The sequence below is a fragment of the Heterodontus francisci genome, chromosome 37 (assembly GCF_036365525.1).
Source record: "Heterodontus francisci isolate sHetFra1 chromosome 37, sHetFra1.hap1, whole genome shotgun sequence".
Classification (NCBI taxonomy): domain Eukaryota; kingdom Metazoa; phylum Chordata; class Chondrichthyes; order Heterodontiformes; family Heterodontidae; genus Heterodontus; species Heterodontus francisci.
The window spans coordinates 17,011,343-17,029,184 of record NC_090407.1 but is presented as its reverse complement, the minus strand read 5'-3'; the positions used below and the strand labels follow the sequence as shown (position 1 = coordinate 17,029,184).

At 47.4% G+C, this 17,842-nt stretch overlaps 1 protein-coding gene across 1 annotated transcript in view; it reads right to left on the bottom strand.

The window, feature by feature from the left end:
- Positions 1–17,842, bottom strand: part of plch2a (phospholipase C, eta 2a) — a 346,627-nt gene that overhangs the window by 68,844 nt on the left and 259,941 nt on the right. Inside the window, exon 12 of the mRNA XM_068017174.1 lies at positions 4,276–4,434. Coding sequence (XP_067873275.1) covers positions 4,276–4,434 — 159 coding nt within the window. The remainder of the gene's footprint in view (positions 1–4,275; positions 4,435–17,842) is intronic.

The window sequence follows — 17,842 nt, the reverse complement described above, 5'->3', positions numbered from 1 at the left end:
AGTCCCGTTGGGAAGATTCAGCAGACTTTTAACTCATTATTTAGGTACAGGACAGGTCAAATAAATGAATACCACCCTGGACGTGTACAGGACAGGTCAAATACACAAACTCCCCCAATGTGTACAAGACAGGCCAAATACACAAACCCTCCTCGCCATTGTCATGCAGGCCCCCACCTGCCAAGAATGAGGCACATTAATTTCGCCACATGAACATTAAACTTGAAATTGTTGCTGGGAAGAAGAGAAGGCCTGATACAAGGATTTGCCAGGCCTGGCCAGAAGGACATTTTTTGCATAGTAGCAGACACTGCTTGGAACAAAGGACCAGTCCCTGCTCCCAATACACAGAACAGACGTGGTCAGACCAGTTTAGTCACATGACTAACTGGCTGTTGCAGAGTTTTGAACTGAAAGTTTTAAATTGGAGAAACTGTGTTTGAAGACAGAAAGCTCTTGGCTCCTGGACTGACGCAGACCTCCTCTCCTCTTGTTGGCTCCCTCTCTTTCTCACCAGCTTCAGAATCCATTGAAGACACATGAACCCCAAGAGAGAAAAGTCTCCTACAGTGAACAAGGTTTAAGAAGAATACTGGGCCCCAGCGAAAAGCAAGAACTCTACAATGACCTCGAAGAACCGTAACAACTCTTCAGATATTGCCTCAAACCTTTCCACTTTATTTTTTCTTCTGCTTTTTTCTGTCCCTATCTGCATGTGTGTATCGCGTGTGCATGTTAGCGTGGGGCGCGTCGTGTATCCGTAGGCGTTAACCGAATTAGAGTTTAAGTTTTAATAAATTTCACTTTTCTTCTTTAAACCTAAGAAAGCCTGCTTCTGCTCGTTTCTTTGCCTTACAATTGGAAAACGGTGAACAAGGATTTACCAAGGCGGAGATAAAAACACAGCGTGTTTAAAATTAAACCCTGTTACAGTAAGACTAGGTGAAGGCTGAGAGGGACCCCTAGACACTTTTCTCACTTAGTCGTAACACCGTGTACAGGACTGGCCAAATACGCAAACCCCCGATATCATGATTTCAGAACAGCCCCACCCTACACCAGTCCAAGTGTTCCCAATGCTCTTCCTTCATGTGTTCTTTGTCATCCCAGCAAGGCAACAGACACAATACAGGGAAAACATGGCCATTACCAATTCAAACTAGCTTTGGTGTGCAAATATGGAATCACTCAGGTATTAATAGACGGCATTCCCAGCATCATTTTATTTATTTTGTTGCCATTTTTTTTTCAATAAAATGCAAGCTTTTAATTTGATTAGCGCTGTTAACTTATTAAAGGACATTACACATCCAAACAAACATACTTTAAGTGTTCCTTTAACAAACTGGTTTCCATGAAGCAGGTTTTTTCATCACTGAAATGGTTTGGTTCCATTACATGTAAAAAAAATTATCTGAATGCTGACTGCAAAAACTATTGTACACTGGAGTGACCATCAACCCATTTTAAGAGCAACCCAATTTCTGAGGTGACCACATGGAACCCCCTCCCCACCTCAATGTTTCACCAGGTCCCACTAACTCATCATCCCTGTCCTCACTGGCCTCCAATGGCTCATGGTCCCACAATGTTTAAATCCTCACACCCCCATCCCTGTAATCTCCTCCAAATCTATAAGCATCCCAGAACTTGGCCTCACGTCTGTCCCCCACTACCTTCACTTCACCATTGGTGGCTGTATCTTCTGCTGCTAAACTCTGAAATTCCCTCCCTAACCCTCTCTCCTCCTTTAAGATGCTCCTCAAAACCTACCTTTTTAACCAAGCTTTTGGTCACCCCATCCTAATGTCCCCTTCTTTGACTGAGCACCTGCTTTCTCCAATTATGTTCCTGTAAAGCACCTTTCTACATTAAAGGTGCTATATAAATGCAAGTTGTTGTTTTGTCATTGCTGCCTAGTGGACACAGTGAGGGAGATCCAGTTGATCCCATGCAGATGAAGAGATTACTGGGTGCCATTGTAAAATCTGCCAACTGTGCTCTGCACTGCTCACTCACCGCGGTACTGACCCATACAGGCTAGTTAGAGCTCAGTATCGACTCATGTTCTGCAGTTCTTGGCTAGTGGGGTTACATTTGCTACCTTTAATTCCATGGGGGGCAGTTTTAAAATCTATGGAATTCTGACAGATCAGAATCAATGCATCCACTACCTCTGCAGCCAACTCTTTTAAAACCCTAGAGTGTAGGCCATCAGGTACAGGGGGTTTGTTGGCTTTCAGTCCCATTAATTTCTTCAGTACTAATTCTTTACTGATATTATTTTCTTTATTAATATTAATTACTGTAAGTTCCTTACTCTCGTTGACCCTTGGTTTCCCACAATTCCCGATATATTCTTTGTGTCTTCTATTGTTTAATTTCCCTGCCTTTTCCTCATTCCCCATTATAATTTCTCCTGTCTCTGCCTCGAAGGGACCCACCCATCCTTAATTTCGCTAATCTCTTCCTTTTTTCATACTTGTAAAAGCTCTTATAATCTGTTTTATATTTCATGCTAATTTACTCTAATTCTATTTTCTCCCTCTATCAATTTCTTTGTCATCTGTTGCTAATTTATTGAAACCTTCCCAATCCTCAGGCTTGCGACTATTTTTGACAACATTGTAAACCTTTTCTTTTAATCTATCACTATCCTCAATCTCTTTAGTTAGTCATGGTTGTACCACTTTTCCAGATGAGTTTTTATTCCCCGTGTATGTACATTGAGAATTATGGGTTTTTTTTTGCTTATCCACCATCATATCTGTAAATCTAATTTCCCAAGCTACCTGAGCCAATTTGCCTCTCATTCCTCTGTAATTAACTTTGTTTAAATTTAAGACACTAGTTTCAGACTTAGCCACGTAACTCTCAAATTTAATATGAACGTCTATCAGATTATGATCACTCTTCCCCAGAGTATCCTTTACTATAAAATTACTAATTAACCCTGTCTCATTACTCAATACTAGATCTGAAATAGCTTATTCCCTAGTTGGTTCTTTGAGATATTGTTCTATAAAGCTCTCTCGAATGCATTCCATGAACTCATGCTCCAAGCTACTTTTGCCAATTTGACTTGAAGTCAGCACTTTACAATGATATTCCATTTCTGATGACCCATTTTAAACAAACAACAACTACTTGCATTTATTACTTAATATATTAAAATGTCCCGTGCTGCTTCACAGGAGCGATTTCCAAACAAAATTTAGCACCGAGCCTCATAAGGAGATATTAGGGCAGGTGACCAAAAGCTGGCTTGAAGAGGTAGGTTTTAAAGAATGTCTTAAAGGAGGAGAGAGATAGAGAGACTGAGAGGTTTAGGGAGGGAATTTCAAAGCTTAGGGCCTAGGCAGCTGAAGGCATGGCTACTAATGGTGGAGCGATGGAAATCGGGGATGCGGAAGAGGCTGGAATTGGAGGAGCGCAGAGATCTCAGAGTGTTGTCGGGCTGGAGGAGGTTACTAACAGTCAGAGATGAGACACCTGGGGGTTGGGACGGGGTGAAATCTACCATTGGCAGTAACACAAACTGGGTGATAGCAAATTGGCCACTTGTTTGACACTGAGCACGATTTTCTGCCCATTAATCTTATCCGTCCTCACGCCTGGGTTGAGTTTCACCTCAGATGCCAAAGGGAAATATTTCACCACAGGGCACCTCCCTGACCCTGTGGTAAAGTGAATGTGCCTCAGGAGCTGGACATCAAAAAGAAAAAACTTCTATTTCTACAACATCATTCACAACAGCCCAAAGTACTTTACAGCCAATGAAGTAATTTATGAAGTGTAGTCACTGTGTAATGTAGGAAATGTGGCATTGATTTTGTGCACAGCAAGCTCCCACAAACAGCAATGTGACAAAGACCAGATAATCTGTTTTAGTGATGTTGATCGAGGGGTAAATATTGGCCAGGACAGTGGGGAGAACTCCCCTGCTCTCCTTTGGAACAGTGCCATGAGATCATTTACATCCACCTGAGTGGGCAAACAGGCCTCAGTTTAATGTTGCACCCAAAAGGCAGTACCTCTGACCATGCAGCACTGCCCTCAGAACTGCACTGGGATCATCAGCCTAGATTTTTGTGCTCAAGTCTCTAGAGTGAGATTTGAGCCCATAACGTTCTGACTCAGAAATGAGAGTGCTACCCACTGAGCCACGGCTGACAAAGGGTGTGACTGTCAAACAGGAGCAATTGATGCACTCTGAGCTAGCAGGAGCGTGTGAGGTGATGGTTGAGAGGGAGTGGGGGGGAGAAGTTGGGCTACCTTCTTCGAGTCCGTCTTCTGACACATTTTGCCCGCTTGAGGGATGGCGTTCACGCTGAAGCTGTCGGGATCTTCCCGGTCTCGGATTTTTGATTCCTTCAGCAGCGAATCGAGCTTCTTTTTAGCCACACTCTCCACGTGTTTCCTGTTGGCCATGGCCTGTTCGCAAAGAGACAAGAGACAGGCTCATTAAATTCATCCTACCTGCCAGGAGATGGCAGGGACAGAAAAAGTCAGATAGGCCTTACATCCCACAATAAATCACTATATTATGGGATGGGATGGACATGCAATTTGATGCGTTCTGTGCACAGAAGAACCTCCATATCAACCAAGGGATTCTCTGATGGATAATGAAAATGGGACGGATCATCAAGAGACTCTCCTGCCTCCTTCAATTGTAGCCCTGCAGGTACGGTGCAGGTATGTTCTAGCCATGGGAGCAAAAGATATAGTAACGAGGAAACGTGGAGTTATTTCGAGGGTTGGGGAGGGGGGGAGTTTTGGGGATAATGGAGGTTCGACTGTGTCACTGTATAGTTTTACATCATGATGTCATGGTGTGGATGGAGATGATTGGAAATGCTTTCTCCAGCTGCCTCCACTGGGCTGGGAATAAATAAATTCTGCCTCACAAACCAAAAGAAATCTCACAATTCACCAACATTCACCCTCAATAACTTCTCCTCCCTGACATAAACGCACTTCAGGTCAAAGAATCCAACAGCATAGAAGGAGGCCATTCAGCCCATCGTCCCTGTGCTGGCTCTTTGAAAGAGTCCCACTCCCCCTTGCTCTTTCCCCACAGTCCTGCAAAATTTTCCTCTTCAAGTGTTCATCCAATTCCCTTTTGAAAGTTAATGAATCTGCTTCCACCCGTGCATTCCACAGCAATACAACTCTCTGGCTTTTTTCTGCCATTCACTTTCCCTCCTGCTGGGCAGATGTAATAAAAGCTGAGCTGAAATTGCCCGCTCACCATGCATCTCCATCACCATCGCAAGAGTTTTGTAAATGTGCAAGTTGGGGAAAAGAGGCTGATGCTGGTTTAAAAGAGGTTCCAAGTAACATTTCAGTTCAATGGGTTTGAGAAGCTCCCCACAGCAGGTGAATGAAAATCCCTCATCCACTAGCAACCGTGTAATTCAGGCTGACATTGACCCTCTTTGAGAGTTGTATGGAAATTCCTATTTTTAGATTTTTACATCAATGTACCAGGGTTATTATTCGCTCCTGATGCTGTGACAGGAATCTTTACTGTTCTGCCAAGGACACCAAAAACTAACAGCTTGTTAGAGAAGGCGAACCTAACTGGGTGACAGCTGATTCCACATTGAGTTCCAGTGTCTGTACCACCCACTAACTCTCCAGTCTTCCCTTCCACTCCTCCTGGTCATCACAGGCACCCAGCAAGCAGCCCCCTGATACCTCACCCAAGTGAACATTCCACTCCATAACAACCCCCCCACCCACCCCCACCCTTGCCAAGTTAGGGAATTGGAGCTGGAGCTGGATGAACTGAGGATCATTCGGGAAGCTGAGGGGTTGATAGATAGAAGCTACACGGAGGTCGTTACTCCACAAATCAAAGGCAGCTGGGTAACAGTTAGAGGTGGGAAGAGGTCAGTGCAGGGATCTCCTGTGGTCGTTCCCCTCAACAACAAGTATACAGTTTTAGATACTGTTGGGGGGGACGGCCTATCGGGGGCAGGCTGCAGTGACCGGGCCTCTGGCACGGGGTCCTGCACTGTGGCTCAGAAGGGAAGGAGGGAGAATGGGAGAGCACTAGTCATCGGGGACTCGATGGTGAGGAGTACGGACAGGCGGTTCTGTGGGCGCAGGCGAGACGCACGGATGGTTTGTTGCCTCCCTGGTGCCAGGGTCCGTGATGTTTGTGATCGCGTCTTCAGGATCCTTAAAGGGGAGGGGGAGCAGCCAGAGGTCGTGGTGCACATTGGCACCAACGACGTAGGAAGGAAGGGTGGCACAGATGTTAGAAGTGAGTTTAGGGAGTTAGGCTGGAAGCTGAAAGCTCGGACGGACAGAGTTGTTATCTCTGGTTTGTTGCCGGCGCCACGTGATAGTGAGGCTAGGAATAGGGAGAGAGCACAGCTGAACACGTGGCTGCAGGAATGGTGTAGGAGGGAGGGCTTCCAGTTCTTGGATAATTGGACTGCATTCTGGGGAAGATGGGACCTGTTCAAACAGGACGGGCTGCATCTGAACCAGAGGGGCACCAATATCCTGGGAGGGAGGTTTGCTAGTACTGTTCGGGAGGGTTTAAACTAGTTTGGGAGGGGGATGGGAACCGGACTTGTAATCCAGGGACCAGTGGGTCCACTCAGAAAGACAAAGAGTGTAGTGAGGTATTGGGGAAGGTAGCACTGTCACAGAGGACAGATGGGCACGGAGAAGGGTTAAAGTGCGTATACTTCAACGCAAGAAGCATCAGGAATAAGGTGAGTGAATTGAAGGCGTGGATGGGCACTTGGGACTACGATGTTGTGGCCATCACTGAAACGTGGATAGGTGAGGGGGAGGAATGGTTTTTGGAGGTACCTGGTTATAGATGTTTTCATAAGATTAGGAATGGTGGTAAAAGAGGTGGGGGGGTGGCATTGTTAGTTAGAAATAGTGTAACAACTGCTGAAAGAATTTTCGAGGAGGATCTGCCGACTGAGGCACTGTGGGTTGAGGTCAGGAACAGGAAAGGAGCAGTCACCTTGATGGGAGTTTTCTATAGGCCCCCCAATAGCAGCAGGGAGGTGGAAGAGCAGATTGGGAAACAGATTTTGGAAAGGAGCAGAAGTCACAGGGTAGTAATTATGGGGGATTTCAACTTCCCAAATATTGATTGGCAACTCTTTAGATCGAATAGTTTGGATGGGGTAGTGTTTGTGCAGTATGTCCAGGAAGCTTTTCTGACTCAGTATGTAGACTGCCCGACCAGAGGGGAGGCAATATTGGATTTGGTACTAGGTAATGAACCAGGGCAAGTGATAGAGCTGTTGGTGGGCGAGCACTTTGGAGATAGTGATCACAATTCTGTAGCATTCACTGTGGTAATGGAGAGGGATAGGTATGTGCAACAGGGCAAGGTTTACAATTGGGGGAAGGGTAGATATGATGCTGTCAGGCAGGAACTGAGGAGCATAAGTTGGGAGCATATGCTGGCAGGGAAGGGCACGGTCGAAATGTGGAACTTTTTCAAGGAGCAGATAGTAGGGGCCATTGATAAGCATGTCCCTGTCAGACAGGGAAGGGATGGTCATGTGAGGGAACCGTGGTTGACAAGAGAGGTTGAGAGTCTTGTTAGGAAGAAGAAGGATGCGTATATAAAGTTGAGGAAAAAGGGCACAGGCATAGCTCTGGAGGGATACAAGTTGGCCAGGAAGGATCTGAAGAAAGGGATTAGGAGAGCTAAGAGAGGGCATGAAAAATGCTTGGCGGGTAGGATAAAAGAAAACCCCAAGGCCTTTTACGCGTATGTCAGAAATATGAGGATGACTAGGGGGACCATAGGTCCGGTCAAGGACAATAGCGGGAGACTGTGTGTTGAGCCGGAAGAGATAAGTGAGGTTTTGAATGAGTACTTCTCTTCGGTATTTACGAATGAGAAGGGGTGTATTACTGAAGAGGACGGTGGGAAGCAGACTGGTAAGCTCGAGGAAGTGCTCGTTAGGAGGGAAGATGTGTTGGGGTTTTTGAATAACTTGAAGATAGACAAGTCTCCCGGGCCTGACGGGGTATATCCAAGGATGTTATGGGAAGCAAGGGATGAAATTGCAGAGCCGCTGGCAATGATCTTTTCATCTTCTCTGCTGACGGGGGTGGTACCAGGTGATTGGAGGGTGGCAAATGTTGTGCCCCTGTTCAAGAAAGGGAATAGGAACAACCCTGGGAATTACAGGCCAGTTAGTCTTACTTCGGTGGTAGGCAAGTTGATGGAAAAGGTGCTGAGGGATAGGATTTCTGAGCATCTGGAAAGACACTGCTTGATTCGGGACAGTCAGCACGGTTTTGTGAGGGGTAGGTCTTGCCTCACAAGCCTGATTGAATTCTTTGAGCAGGTGACCAAGCAAGTGGATGAGGGTAAACCAGTGGATGTGGTGTACATGGATTTTAGTAAGGCATTTGATAAGGTCCCCCATGGTAGACTTATGGAGAAAGTCAGGAGGCATGGGATAGTGGGGAATGTGGCCAGTTGGATTAAGAATTGGCTAACTGATAGAAGGCAGAGAGTGGTCTTAGATGGTAAATACTCAGCCTGGAGCCCAGTTACCAGTGGCGTGCCGCAGGGATCAGTTCTGGGTCCTCTCCTGTTTGTGATTTTTATTAACGACTTGGATGAGGAAGTCGAAGGGTGGGTCAGTAAATTTGCAGATGATACAAAGGTTGGTGGAGTTGTGGATACCGAGGAGGGCTATTGTCGTCTGCAAAGGGACTTGGATAGGTTGCAGTGCTGGGCTGAAAAGTGGCAGATGGAGTTTAACCCTGAAAAGTGTGAGGTCGTCCATTTTGGAAGGACAAACATGAATGCAAAATACTGGGTTAACGGTAGGGTTCTTGGGCATGTGGAGGAGCAGAGAGACCTTGGGGTCTATGTGCATAGATCATTGAAAGTTGCAACTCAAGTGGATAGGGCTGTGAAGAAGGCATATGGGGTGTTAGCGTTCATTAGCAGAGGGATTGAATTTAAGAGCCGTGAGGTGATGATGCAGCTGTACAGGACCTTGGTAAGGCCTCATTTGGAGTACTGTGTGCAGTTCTGGTCGCCTCATTTTAGGAAGGATGTGGAAGCCTTGGAGAGGGTGCAGAGGAGATTTACCAGGATGTTGCCTGGAATGGAGAATAAGTCTTACGAGGAAAGGCTGAACATTCTAGGCCTCTTCTCATTAGAAAGGAGAAGGATGAGGGGTGACATGATAGAGGTTTATAAGATGATCAGGGGAATAGATAGGGTAGACAGTCAGAAACTTTTTCCCCGGGTGGAGCAAAGCGTTACAAGGGGTCATAAATTTAAGGTGAAGGGTGGGAGATATAAGGGGGATGTCAGGGGAAGGTTCTTTACCCAGAGAGTGGTCGAGGCATGGAATGCCTTGCCCGGGGAAGTTGTTGAGTCAGAAACTTTAGGGACTTTCAAAAGGCTTTTGGATAGGTATATGGATAAAGGAGAATGATGGGGTATAGATTAAATTGTCCTTGACAGAGGACAAAGGATCGGCACAACATTGTGGGCCGAAGGGCCTGTTCTGTGCTGTATGTTCTATGTTCTATGTTCTATGTTCTATCAGCCAGCTGTTTAACCACACAGACTATCACAGCTGAGCTAGATCCTCTCATCAGCCAATGTCCATGTATATGTCCAGCAGGAGTCACTGGATAGTGATTGGGAACTGGAAAACCTGGCTGATTGCTCCTTTCCCAATAGCACGGCACTGAGGAAATGATAGCATCCCTACCACTGTGTGACTGAGACCAGCTAAAGAGCACCCACTAGGCCAGGGAACATCCTGGTTAACACGGCTCAGTATCAGATTCGGACGGTGCATTTAGCAACTGCCCAGAAGGGATGTTTGAAATCGGCCCAACCCTCGAGCACAGCCTGCAGAGGGAGACAGAGAGCTCACACCTCGAATGTGAGCTACAGAATGGAGAGGGAGCTGGAAGGCCAGGCAGCTCTGCTAATCAAACCTGTTACCTCAGCTCCTGCACTGAGCACACAAACCTGTACAGAGATGTTCATAGAAACAGGCTGCACTGGGGGAGTTCACAATCTCAATGTAACCCTGTTGCACCCAAGGATGGTAAACACACGCCAGAGATTCAACCAGAGACTCCATCAACTCCTCACCCAGAGACTGCATCAACTCCTCGACCAGAGACTCTATCAACTCCTCGACCAGAGACTCTCTCCATCAACCTAGGCACGGAAACGACAACAACAAACCCAGCCCTGTCGACCCTGCAAAGTCCTCCTTAAGTGGTTAGCACCGCAGCCTCACAGTTCCAGCGACCCGGGTTTGGTTCCGTGCGGAGTTTGCAACTTCTCCGTGACCGTGTGGGTTTCTGCCGGGTGCTCCGGTTTCCTCCCACAGCCAAAGACTTGCAGATTGATAGGTAAATTGGCCATTGTAAATTGCCCCTAATGTAGGCAGGTGGTAGGAGAATTGAGGGAAGGTGGGGATGTGGTAGGGGACATGGGATTAATGTAGGATTAGTATAAATGGGTGGTTGTTGGTCGGCATAGACTCGGTGGGCCGAAGGGCCAGTTTCAGTGCTGTATTTCTCTATGACTCTCCATGACTAACATCCGGGGACTTGTGCCAAAGTTGGGAGAGTTGTCCCACAGACTAGTCAAGCAACAGCATGATAGAGTCATACTCACGGAATCATACCTTACAGACAATGTCCCAGACACTGCAATCACTATCCCTGGGTATGTCCTGTCCCACTGGCAGGACAGACCAGCAGAGGTGGTGGCACAGTGGTCTACAGTAGGCAGCGAGTTGCCCTGGGAGTCCTCAACATCGACTCTGGACCCCATGAAGTCTCATGGCATCAGGTCAAACATGGGCAAGGTAACCTCCTACTGATTACCACCTACCGCCCTCTCTCAGCTGATGACTCAGTACTCCTCCATGTTGAACACCACTTGGAGGAAGTACTGAGGGTGGCAAGGGCACAAAATGTACTCTGGGTCGGGGACTTCAATGTCCATCACCAAGAGTGGCTCGGTAGCACCACTACTAACCGAGCTGGCCGAGTCCTAAAGGACATAGCTGCTAGACTGGGTCTGCGGCAGGTGGTGGGGGAACCAACACGAGGGAAAAACATACTTGACCTTGTCCTCACCAATCAACCTGCCGCAGATGCGTCTGTCCATGACTGTATTGGTAGGGGTGACCACCGCATAGTCCTTGTGGAGACGAAGTCCCGCCTTCACATTGAGGATATCATCCATCATGTTGTGTGGCACTACCACTGTGCTAAATGGGATAGATTTTGAACAGATCTAGCAATGCAAAACTGGGCATCCATGAGGCACTGTGGGCCATCAGCAGCAGCAGAATTGTACTCATCCACAATCTGTAACTTCATGGCCCAGCATATCCCCCACCCTACCATTACCATCAAGCCAGGACACCAACCCTGGTTCAATGAAGAGTGCAGGAGGGCATGCCAGGAGCAGCACCAGGCATACCTCAAAATGAGGTGCCAACCTGGTGAAGCTACAACACAGGACTACTTGCATGCCAAACTGCATAAGTAGCATGCAATAGACAGAGCTAAGCGATCCCATAACCAACGGATCAGATCTAAGCTCTGCAGTCTTGCCACATCCAGTCGTGAATGATGGTGGACAATTAAACAACTAACTGGAGGAGGTGGCTCCACAAATATCCCCATCCTCAATTATGGGGGAGCCTAGCACATCAGTGCGAAAGATAAGGCTGAAGCATTTGCAACAATCTTCAGCCAGAAGTGCCGAGTTGATGATCCATCTTGGCCTCCTCCTGAAGTCCCCAGCTTTACAGATGCCAGACTTCAGCCAATTCGATTCACTCCACGTGATATCAAGAAACGACTGAAGGCACTGGATACTGCAAGGGCTATGGTTCCTAAATATTCCGGCAATAGTACTGAAGACCTGTGCTCCAGAACTTGCTGTGCCTCCAGCCAAGCTGTTCCAGTATAGCTGCAACACTGGCATCTACCCTGCAATGTGGAAAATTGCCCAGGTATGTCCTGTACACAAAAAGCAGGACAAGTCCAACCCGGCCAATTACCGCCCCATCAGTCTACTCTCAATCATCAGTAAAGTGATGGAAGGTGTCATCAACAGTGCCATCAAGCAGCACTTGCTTCGCAATAACCTGCTCAGTGACGCTCAGTTTGGGTTCCGCCAGGGCCACTCAGCTCCTGAACTCATTACAGCCTTGGTTCAAACATGGACAAAAGAGCTGAACTCAAGAGGTGAGGTGAGAGTGACTGCCCTTGACATCAAGGCAGCATTTGACCGAGTATGGCATCAAGGAGCCCTAGCAAAACTGGAGTCAATTGGAATCAGGGGGAAAACTCTCCGATGGTTGGAGTCATACCTAGTGCAAAGGAAGATGCTTGTGGTTGTTGGAGGTCAATCATTTGAGCTCAGGGCATCACTGCAGGAGTTCCTCAGGGTAGTGCCCTAGGCCCAACCATCTTCAGCTGCTTCATCAATGACCTTCCTTCAATCATAAGGTCAGAAGTGGGGATGTTCGCTGATGATTGCACAATGTTCAGCACCATTCACAACTCCTCAAATACTGAAGCAGTCCATGTAGAAATGCAGCAAGACCTGGACAATATCCAGGCTTGGGCTGATGAGTGGCAAGTAACATTTGCACCACACAAGTGTAAGGCAATGACCATCTCCAACAAGAGAGAATCTAACCATCTCCCCTTGACATTCAATGGCATTATCATCGCTGAATCCCCCACTATCAACATCCTAGGGGCTACCATTGACCAGAAACTAAACTGGAGTAGCCATATAAATACCGTGGCTACAAGAGCAGGTCAGAGGCTAGGAATCCTGAGGCGAGTAACTCACCTCCTGACTCCCCAAAGCCTGTCCACCATCTACAAGACACAAGTCAGGAGTGTGATGGAATACTCTCCACTTGCCTGGATGGGTGCAGCACCAACAACACTCAAGAAGCTCGACGTCATCCAGGACAAAGCAGCCTGCTTGATTGACACCCCATCCACAAACATTCACTCCCTCCAACACCAACGCACAGTGGCAGCAGTGTGTACCATCTACAAGATGCACTGCAGCAACGCACCAAGACTCCTTAGACAGCACCTTCCAAACCCACGACCTCTACCAACTAGAAGGACAAGGGCAGCAGATGCATGGGAACATCACCACCTGCAAGTTTCCCTCCAGCCACACACCATCCTGACTTGGAACTATATCGCCGTTCCTTCACTGTCGCTGGGTCAAAATCCTGGAATTCCCTTCCTAACGGCACTGTGGGTGTCCCTTCCTCACATCGGCTGCAGCGGTTCAAGAAGGCAGCTCACAATCACCTTCTCAAGGGCAATTAGGGATGGGCAATAAACGCTGGCATAGCCAGTGATGCCCACATCCCATGAATGAATTAAAAAAATCTCCTCACCCAGAGACTCCATCAACTCCTCACCCGGAGACTCCATCAACCCCTCAACCGGAGACTCCATCAACCCCTCAACTGGAGACTCTATCAACTCCTCACCCGGAGACTCCATCAACTCCTCACCCACCGACTCCATCAACTCCTCACCCACCGACTCCATCAACTCCTCACCCGGAGACTCCATCAACTCCTCACCCGGAGACTCCATCAACTCCTCACCCGGAGACTCCATCAACTCCTCACCCGGAGACTCCATCAACTCCTCACCCGGAGACTCCATCAACTCCTCAATCGGAGACTCCATCAACTCCTCAACCGGAGACTCTATCAACCCCTCAACCGGAGACTCCATCAACCCCTCAACCGGAGACTCCATCAACCCCTCAACCGGAGACTCCATCAACTCCTCACCCGGAGACTCCATCAACTCCTCACCCGGAGACTCCATCAACTCCTCACCCACCGACTCCATCAACCCCTCACCCACTGACTCCATCAACTCCTCACCCAGAGACTCCATCAACTCCTCACCCAGAGACTCCATCAACTCCTCACACAGAGACTCCATCAACTCCTCACCCAGAGATTCCATCAACTCCTCACCCAGAGATTCCATCAACTCCTCACCCAGAGATTCCATCAACTCCTCACCCAGAGACTCCATCAACTCCTCACCCAGAGACTCCATCAATTCCTCACCGACCGACTCCATCAACTCCTCACCCAGAGACTCCATCAACTCCTCACCCAGAGACTCCATCAACTCCTCACCCAGAGACTCCATCAATTCCTCACCGACCGACTCCATCAACTCCTCACCCAGAGACTCCATCAACTCCTCACCCAGAGACTCCATCAACTCCTCACACAGAGACTCCATCAACTCCTCACACAGAGACTCCATCAACTCCTCACCCAGAGATTCCATCAACTCCTCACCCAGAGACTCCATCAACTCCTCACCCAGAGACTCCATCAACTCCTCACCCGGAGACTCCATCAACTCCTCACCCGGAGACTCCATCAACTCCTCACCCACCGACTCCATCAACCCCTCACCCACTGACTCCATCAACCCCTCACCCGGAGACTCCATCAACCCCTCACCCGGAGACTCCATCAACTCCTCACCCAGAGACTCCATCAACTCCTCACCCAGAGACTCCATCAACTCCTCACCCAGAGACTCCATCAACTCCTCACCCAGAGACTCCATCAATTCCTCACCCAGAGACTCCATCAACTCCTCACCCAGAGACTCCATCAACTCCTCACCCAGAGACTCCATCAACTCCTCACCCAGAGACTCCATCAATTCCTCACCGACCGACTCCATCAACTCCTCACCCAGAGACTCCATCAACTCCTCACACAGAGACTCCATCAACTCCTCACCCACCAACTCCATCAACTCCTCACCCAGAGATTCCATCAACTCCTCACCCAGAGATTCCATCAACTCCTCACCCAGAGACTCCATCAACTCCTCACCCAGAGACTCCATCAACTCCTCACCCAGAGACTCCATCAATTCCTCACCGACCGACTCCATCAACTCCTCACCCAGAGACTCCATCAACTCCTCACCCAGAGACTCCATCAACTCCTCACCCAGAGACTCCATCAATTCCTCACCGACCGACTCCATCAACTCCTCACCCAGAGACTCCATCAACTCCTCACCCAGAGACTCCATCAACTCCTCACACAGAGACTCCATCAACTCCTCACACAGAGACTCCATCAACTCCTCACCCAGAGATTCCATCAACTCCTCACCCAGAGACTCCATCAACTCCTCACCCAGAGACTCCATCAACTCCTCACCCAGAGACTCCATCAACTCCTCACCCAGAGACTCCATCAGTACCACAATTGAACAAAGAGAAAATCAGGCCTGTGCCTCACCATCAAGGTTGGGTCAATGCCGAGCATACCCTCCGTATTGGCTTATTGTGCACAGGATGGACACAAGATACCATGAATCAATATCCTGATAGAGTTGCATCTTTAAAGTGGTCCCAAAATAACATGGTTAACTCCACATACATGCAAACAAATAGTCAGGACACTTGAAACCCTAACTAGATATGACAGATATCTTCAGTTTGAATATGAAGTTTCTACTTCTCCCTCTGTTGTCAATGGACTGATGACCTCATTCCTTGAATCACCACCTATTCATCTCATGTTAATGATCAAGTGGAATGTCCCACTTGGCCTGGAGGGGGAGCAACATGATTTGGACAGTATGTGTAGTGTCTGCCTTTATGAGCATGCTTTTTTTTTAAAACCACTGGCCCTATTCACAACTGAAAATAACTCGCCATTTGTCCAGGAACTTATTCTAACTATAGTAATATCCTGTTCAGTGGAATGATGACCCCTCACACCTAACCAAGCTTACAACACTCACATAGACATGTGCACACAAAGATATTTACTTATGGTACCAAAACTGAAATAAAGGGGGAAAATTTTAATCCAATTCATCAGGCAGGAATCCCATGGGATTGGGTAGAATGCTGGTTTTACACTACCACCCACCCCAACACCAACCCTCCATTGACCTCAATGCAGAATGATCGGACAAAGTGTAAACACAGTGCTGCACCCACTCCTGTCTGTTTTCACAATGATTTGGTTAAGTTAGAATGGTCCATTAAATAAAGAGGAAAGCACACTCATTGATAAGAGACTGCACTAGTGACCCACTGTTGTGCTTCATGAATCACAAGCTGTCAAAGAAGATTCAGGTAGCAGACACCAGACATCACTGAAGAATGCACACAACCCATCTCAGACTCTGAAACCAAGAATCCAATCTTCAGGAATCCAACATTGTCATCAAGGAGTCCCAACGCAGAAAATGTTGCAGCAGTATGGGTCTATCTTATGTTATATGTCTGATACAAGCTTGAACAAGCACGTTAATAACATCTAGTGGCACAGCATCAACACTGCAGCAGACTTTGTTGCTAAGTTGATTGGCTGTCTAATGCGGACACCTTGAATCCTACCGACAGTGTCCAATTGGAATGTCAACTGTGTATCGGAAGGTTAAAACAATTAGCTGTCTCTTATATAGTTAGACAACAGTTAACTGGATACTCATCTTACTAGGTTGACTGGGTCCAGGGAGTGCGCATGACAGGACATACTTAGCAACACATAATTCTATTTCCTTAAAAAAGCACACACACATACCTGGGACAGTACCTGTATCTGATGGAGGGACACGAGCAGACAATGAATGAGACCTTTCACTACAGCAATATCACAGAGAAGGATGATACCGCTTGTTCATCATTGGGAGCACTGGGGTAACCAGAGAGAGAAGCAAACTCACAGTTCACTGGATTAGGGAAAGTGTAAAACTGAGGGCCCCAGGGGCATAAACAGAGGGGAAACTGGATCTTGCATTATGTTGTCAGTCCGCATACTGACTGCTCCTGGACCATAGAAACAGCAGGAGGCCCTTCAGCCCTTCGAGCCTGTTCCGCCATTCAATTAGATCTTGGCTGATCTGTAACTCAACTCCATTTACTCACTTTTGCTCCCTATTCCTCGATACCCTTACCTAACAAAAATCTATCAATTCTGAAAGTTTCAATTGCCCCCCAAGATCCACAGTCTTTTGGGGGAGAGAGTTCCAGATATTTACTATCCTTTGTGTGAAAAAGTGCTTCCTGATTTTACTCCTGAATGAACAGACTAGCAGGAACACTAAAGACAAATGGTCCCCACGTCAGGACACTCGAACTGTGTCTCCTTCCATCCCCAGGGCCGAAGGCTTCTCAGGACTCAGGATTCTGGTCATCCTAAGCAGCTTGTCTGATGGGGTTAACAACCCTCCAGGATTCCCCTGGAGTCTCCAGGAATTAAAGATTAATCTCTTGCACACTGGTGCGAGCAAAACCCAGGAGAAAAATCATAGAGGTGCTTAAAAAAGTGTTTTTTTTTTCATTCTCTTTGAAAGCTTTTGCTTAGTAGCTATAAAAATATTAGAGATGGTGGGGAAAAGGATGTTTGACTGAGTGGGGCAGTCGGAGGTATCAGATAGTGTGATAAAACCTCCAGTGATGATATTATCCTTATGGAATTGTCAGTATGGTTATTGTTATCATGTACAGGACAGCAAACAATGTCTTTGGTGAAGGGACACAAGGAGGTAAATTATCTCAGGTGACACTCCTATTGGCCCAAAATGAACCTGCAGAATCCATTCAATGTTAGAGTACTTCAGCACATTATAGAATCTCTCAGCACAGAAGGAGGCCATTTGGCCCTTCGTGCCTATGTCAGCTCATGCAAAGAGATATCCAATTAGTCCCACTCCTCTTGTTCTTTCCCCATATTTTTCCTTTTCAAGTATTTATCCAATTCCCTTTTCAAAATTACTATTG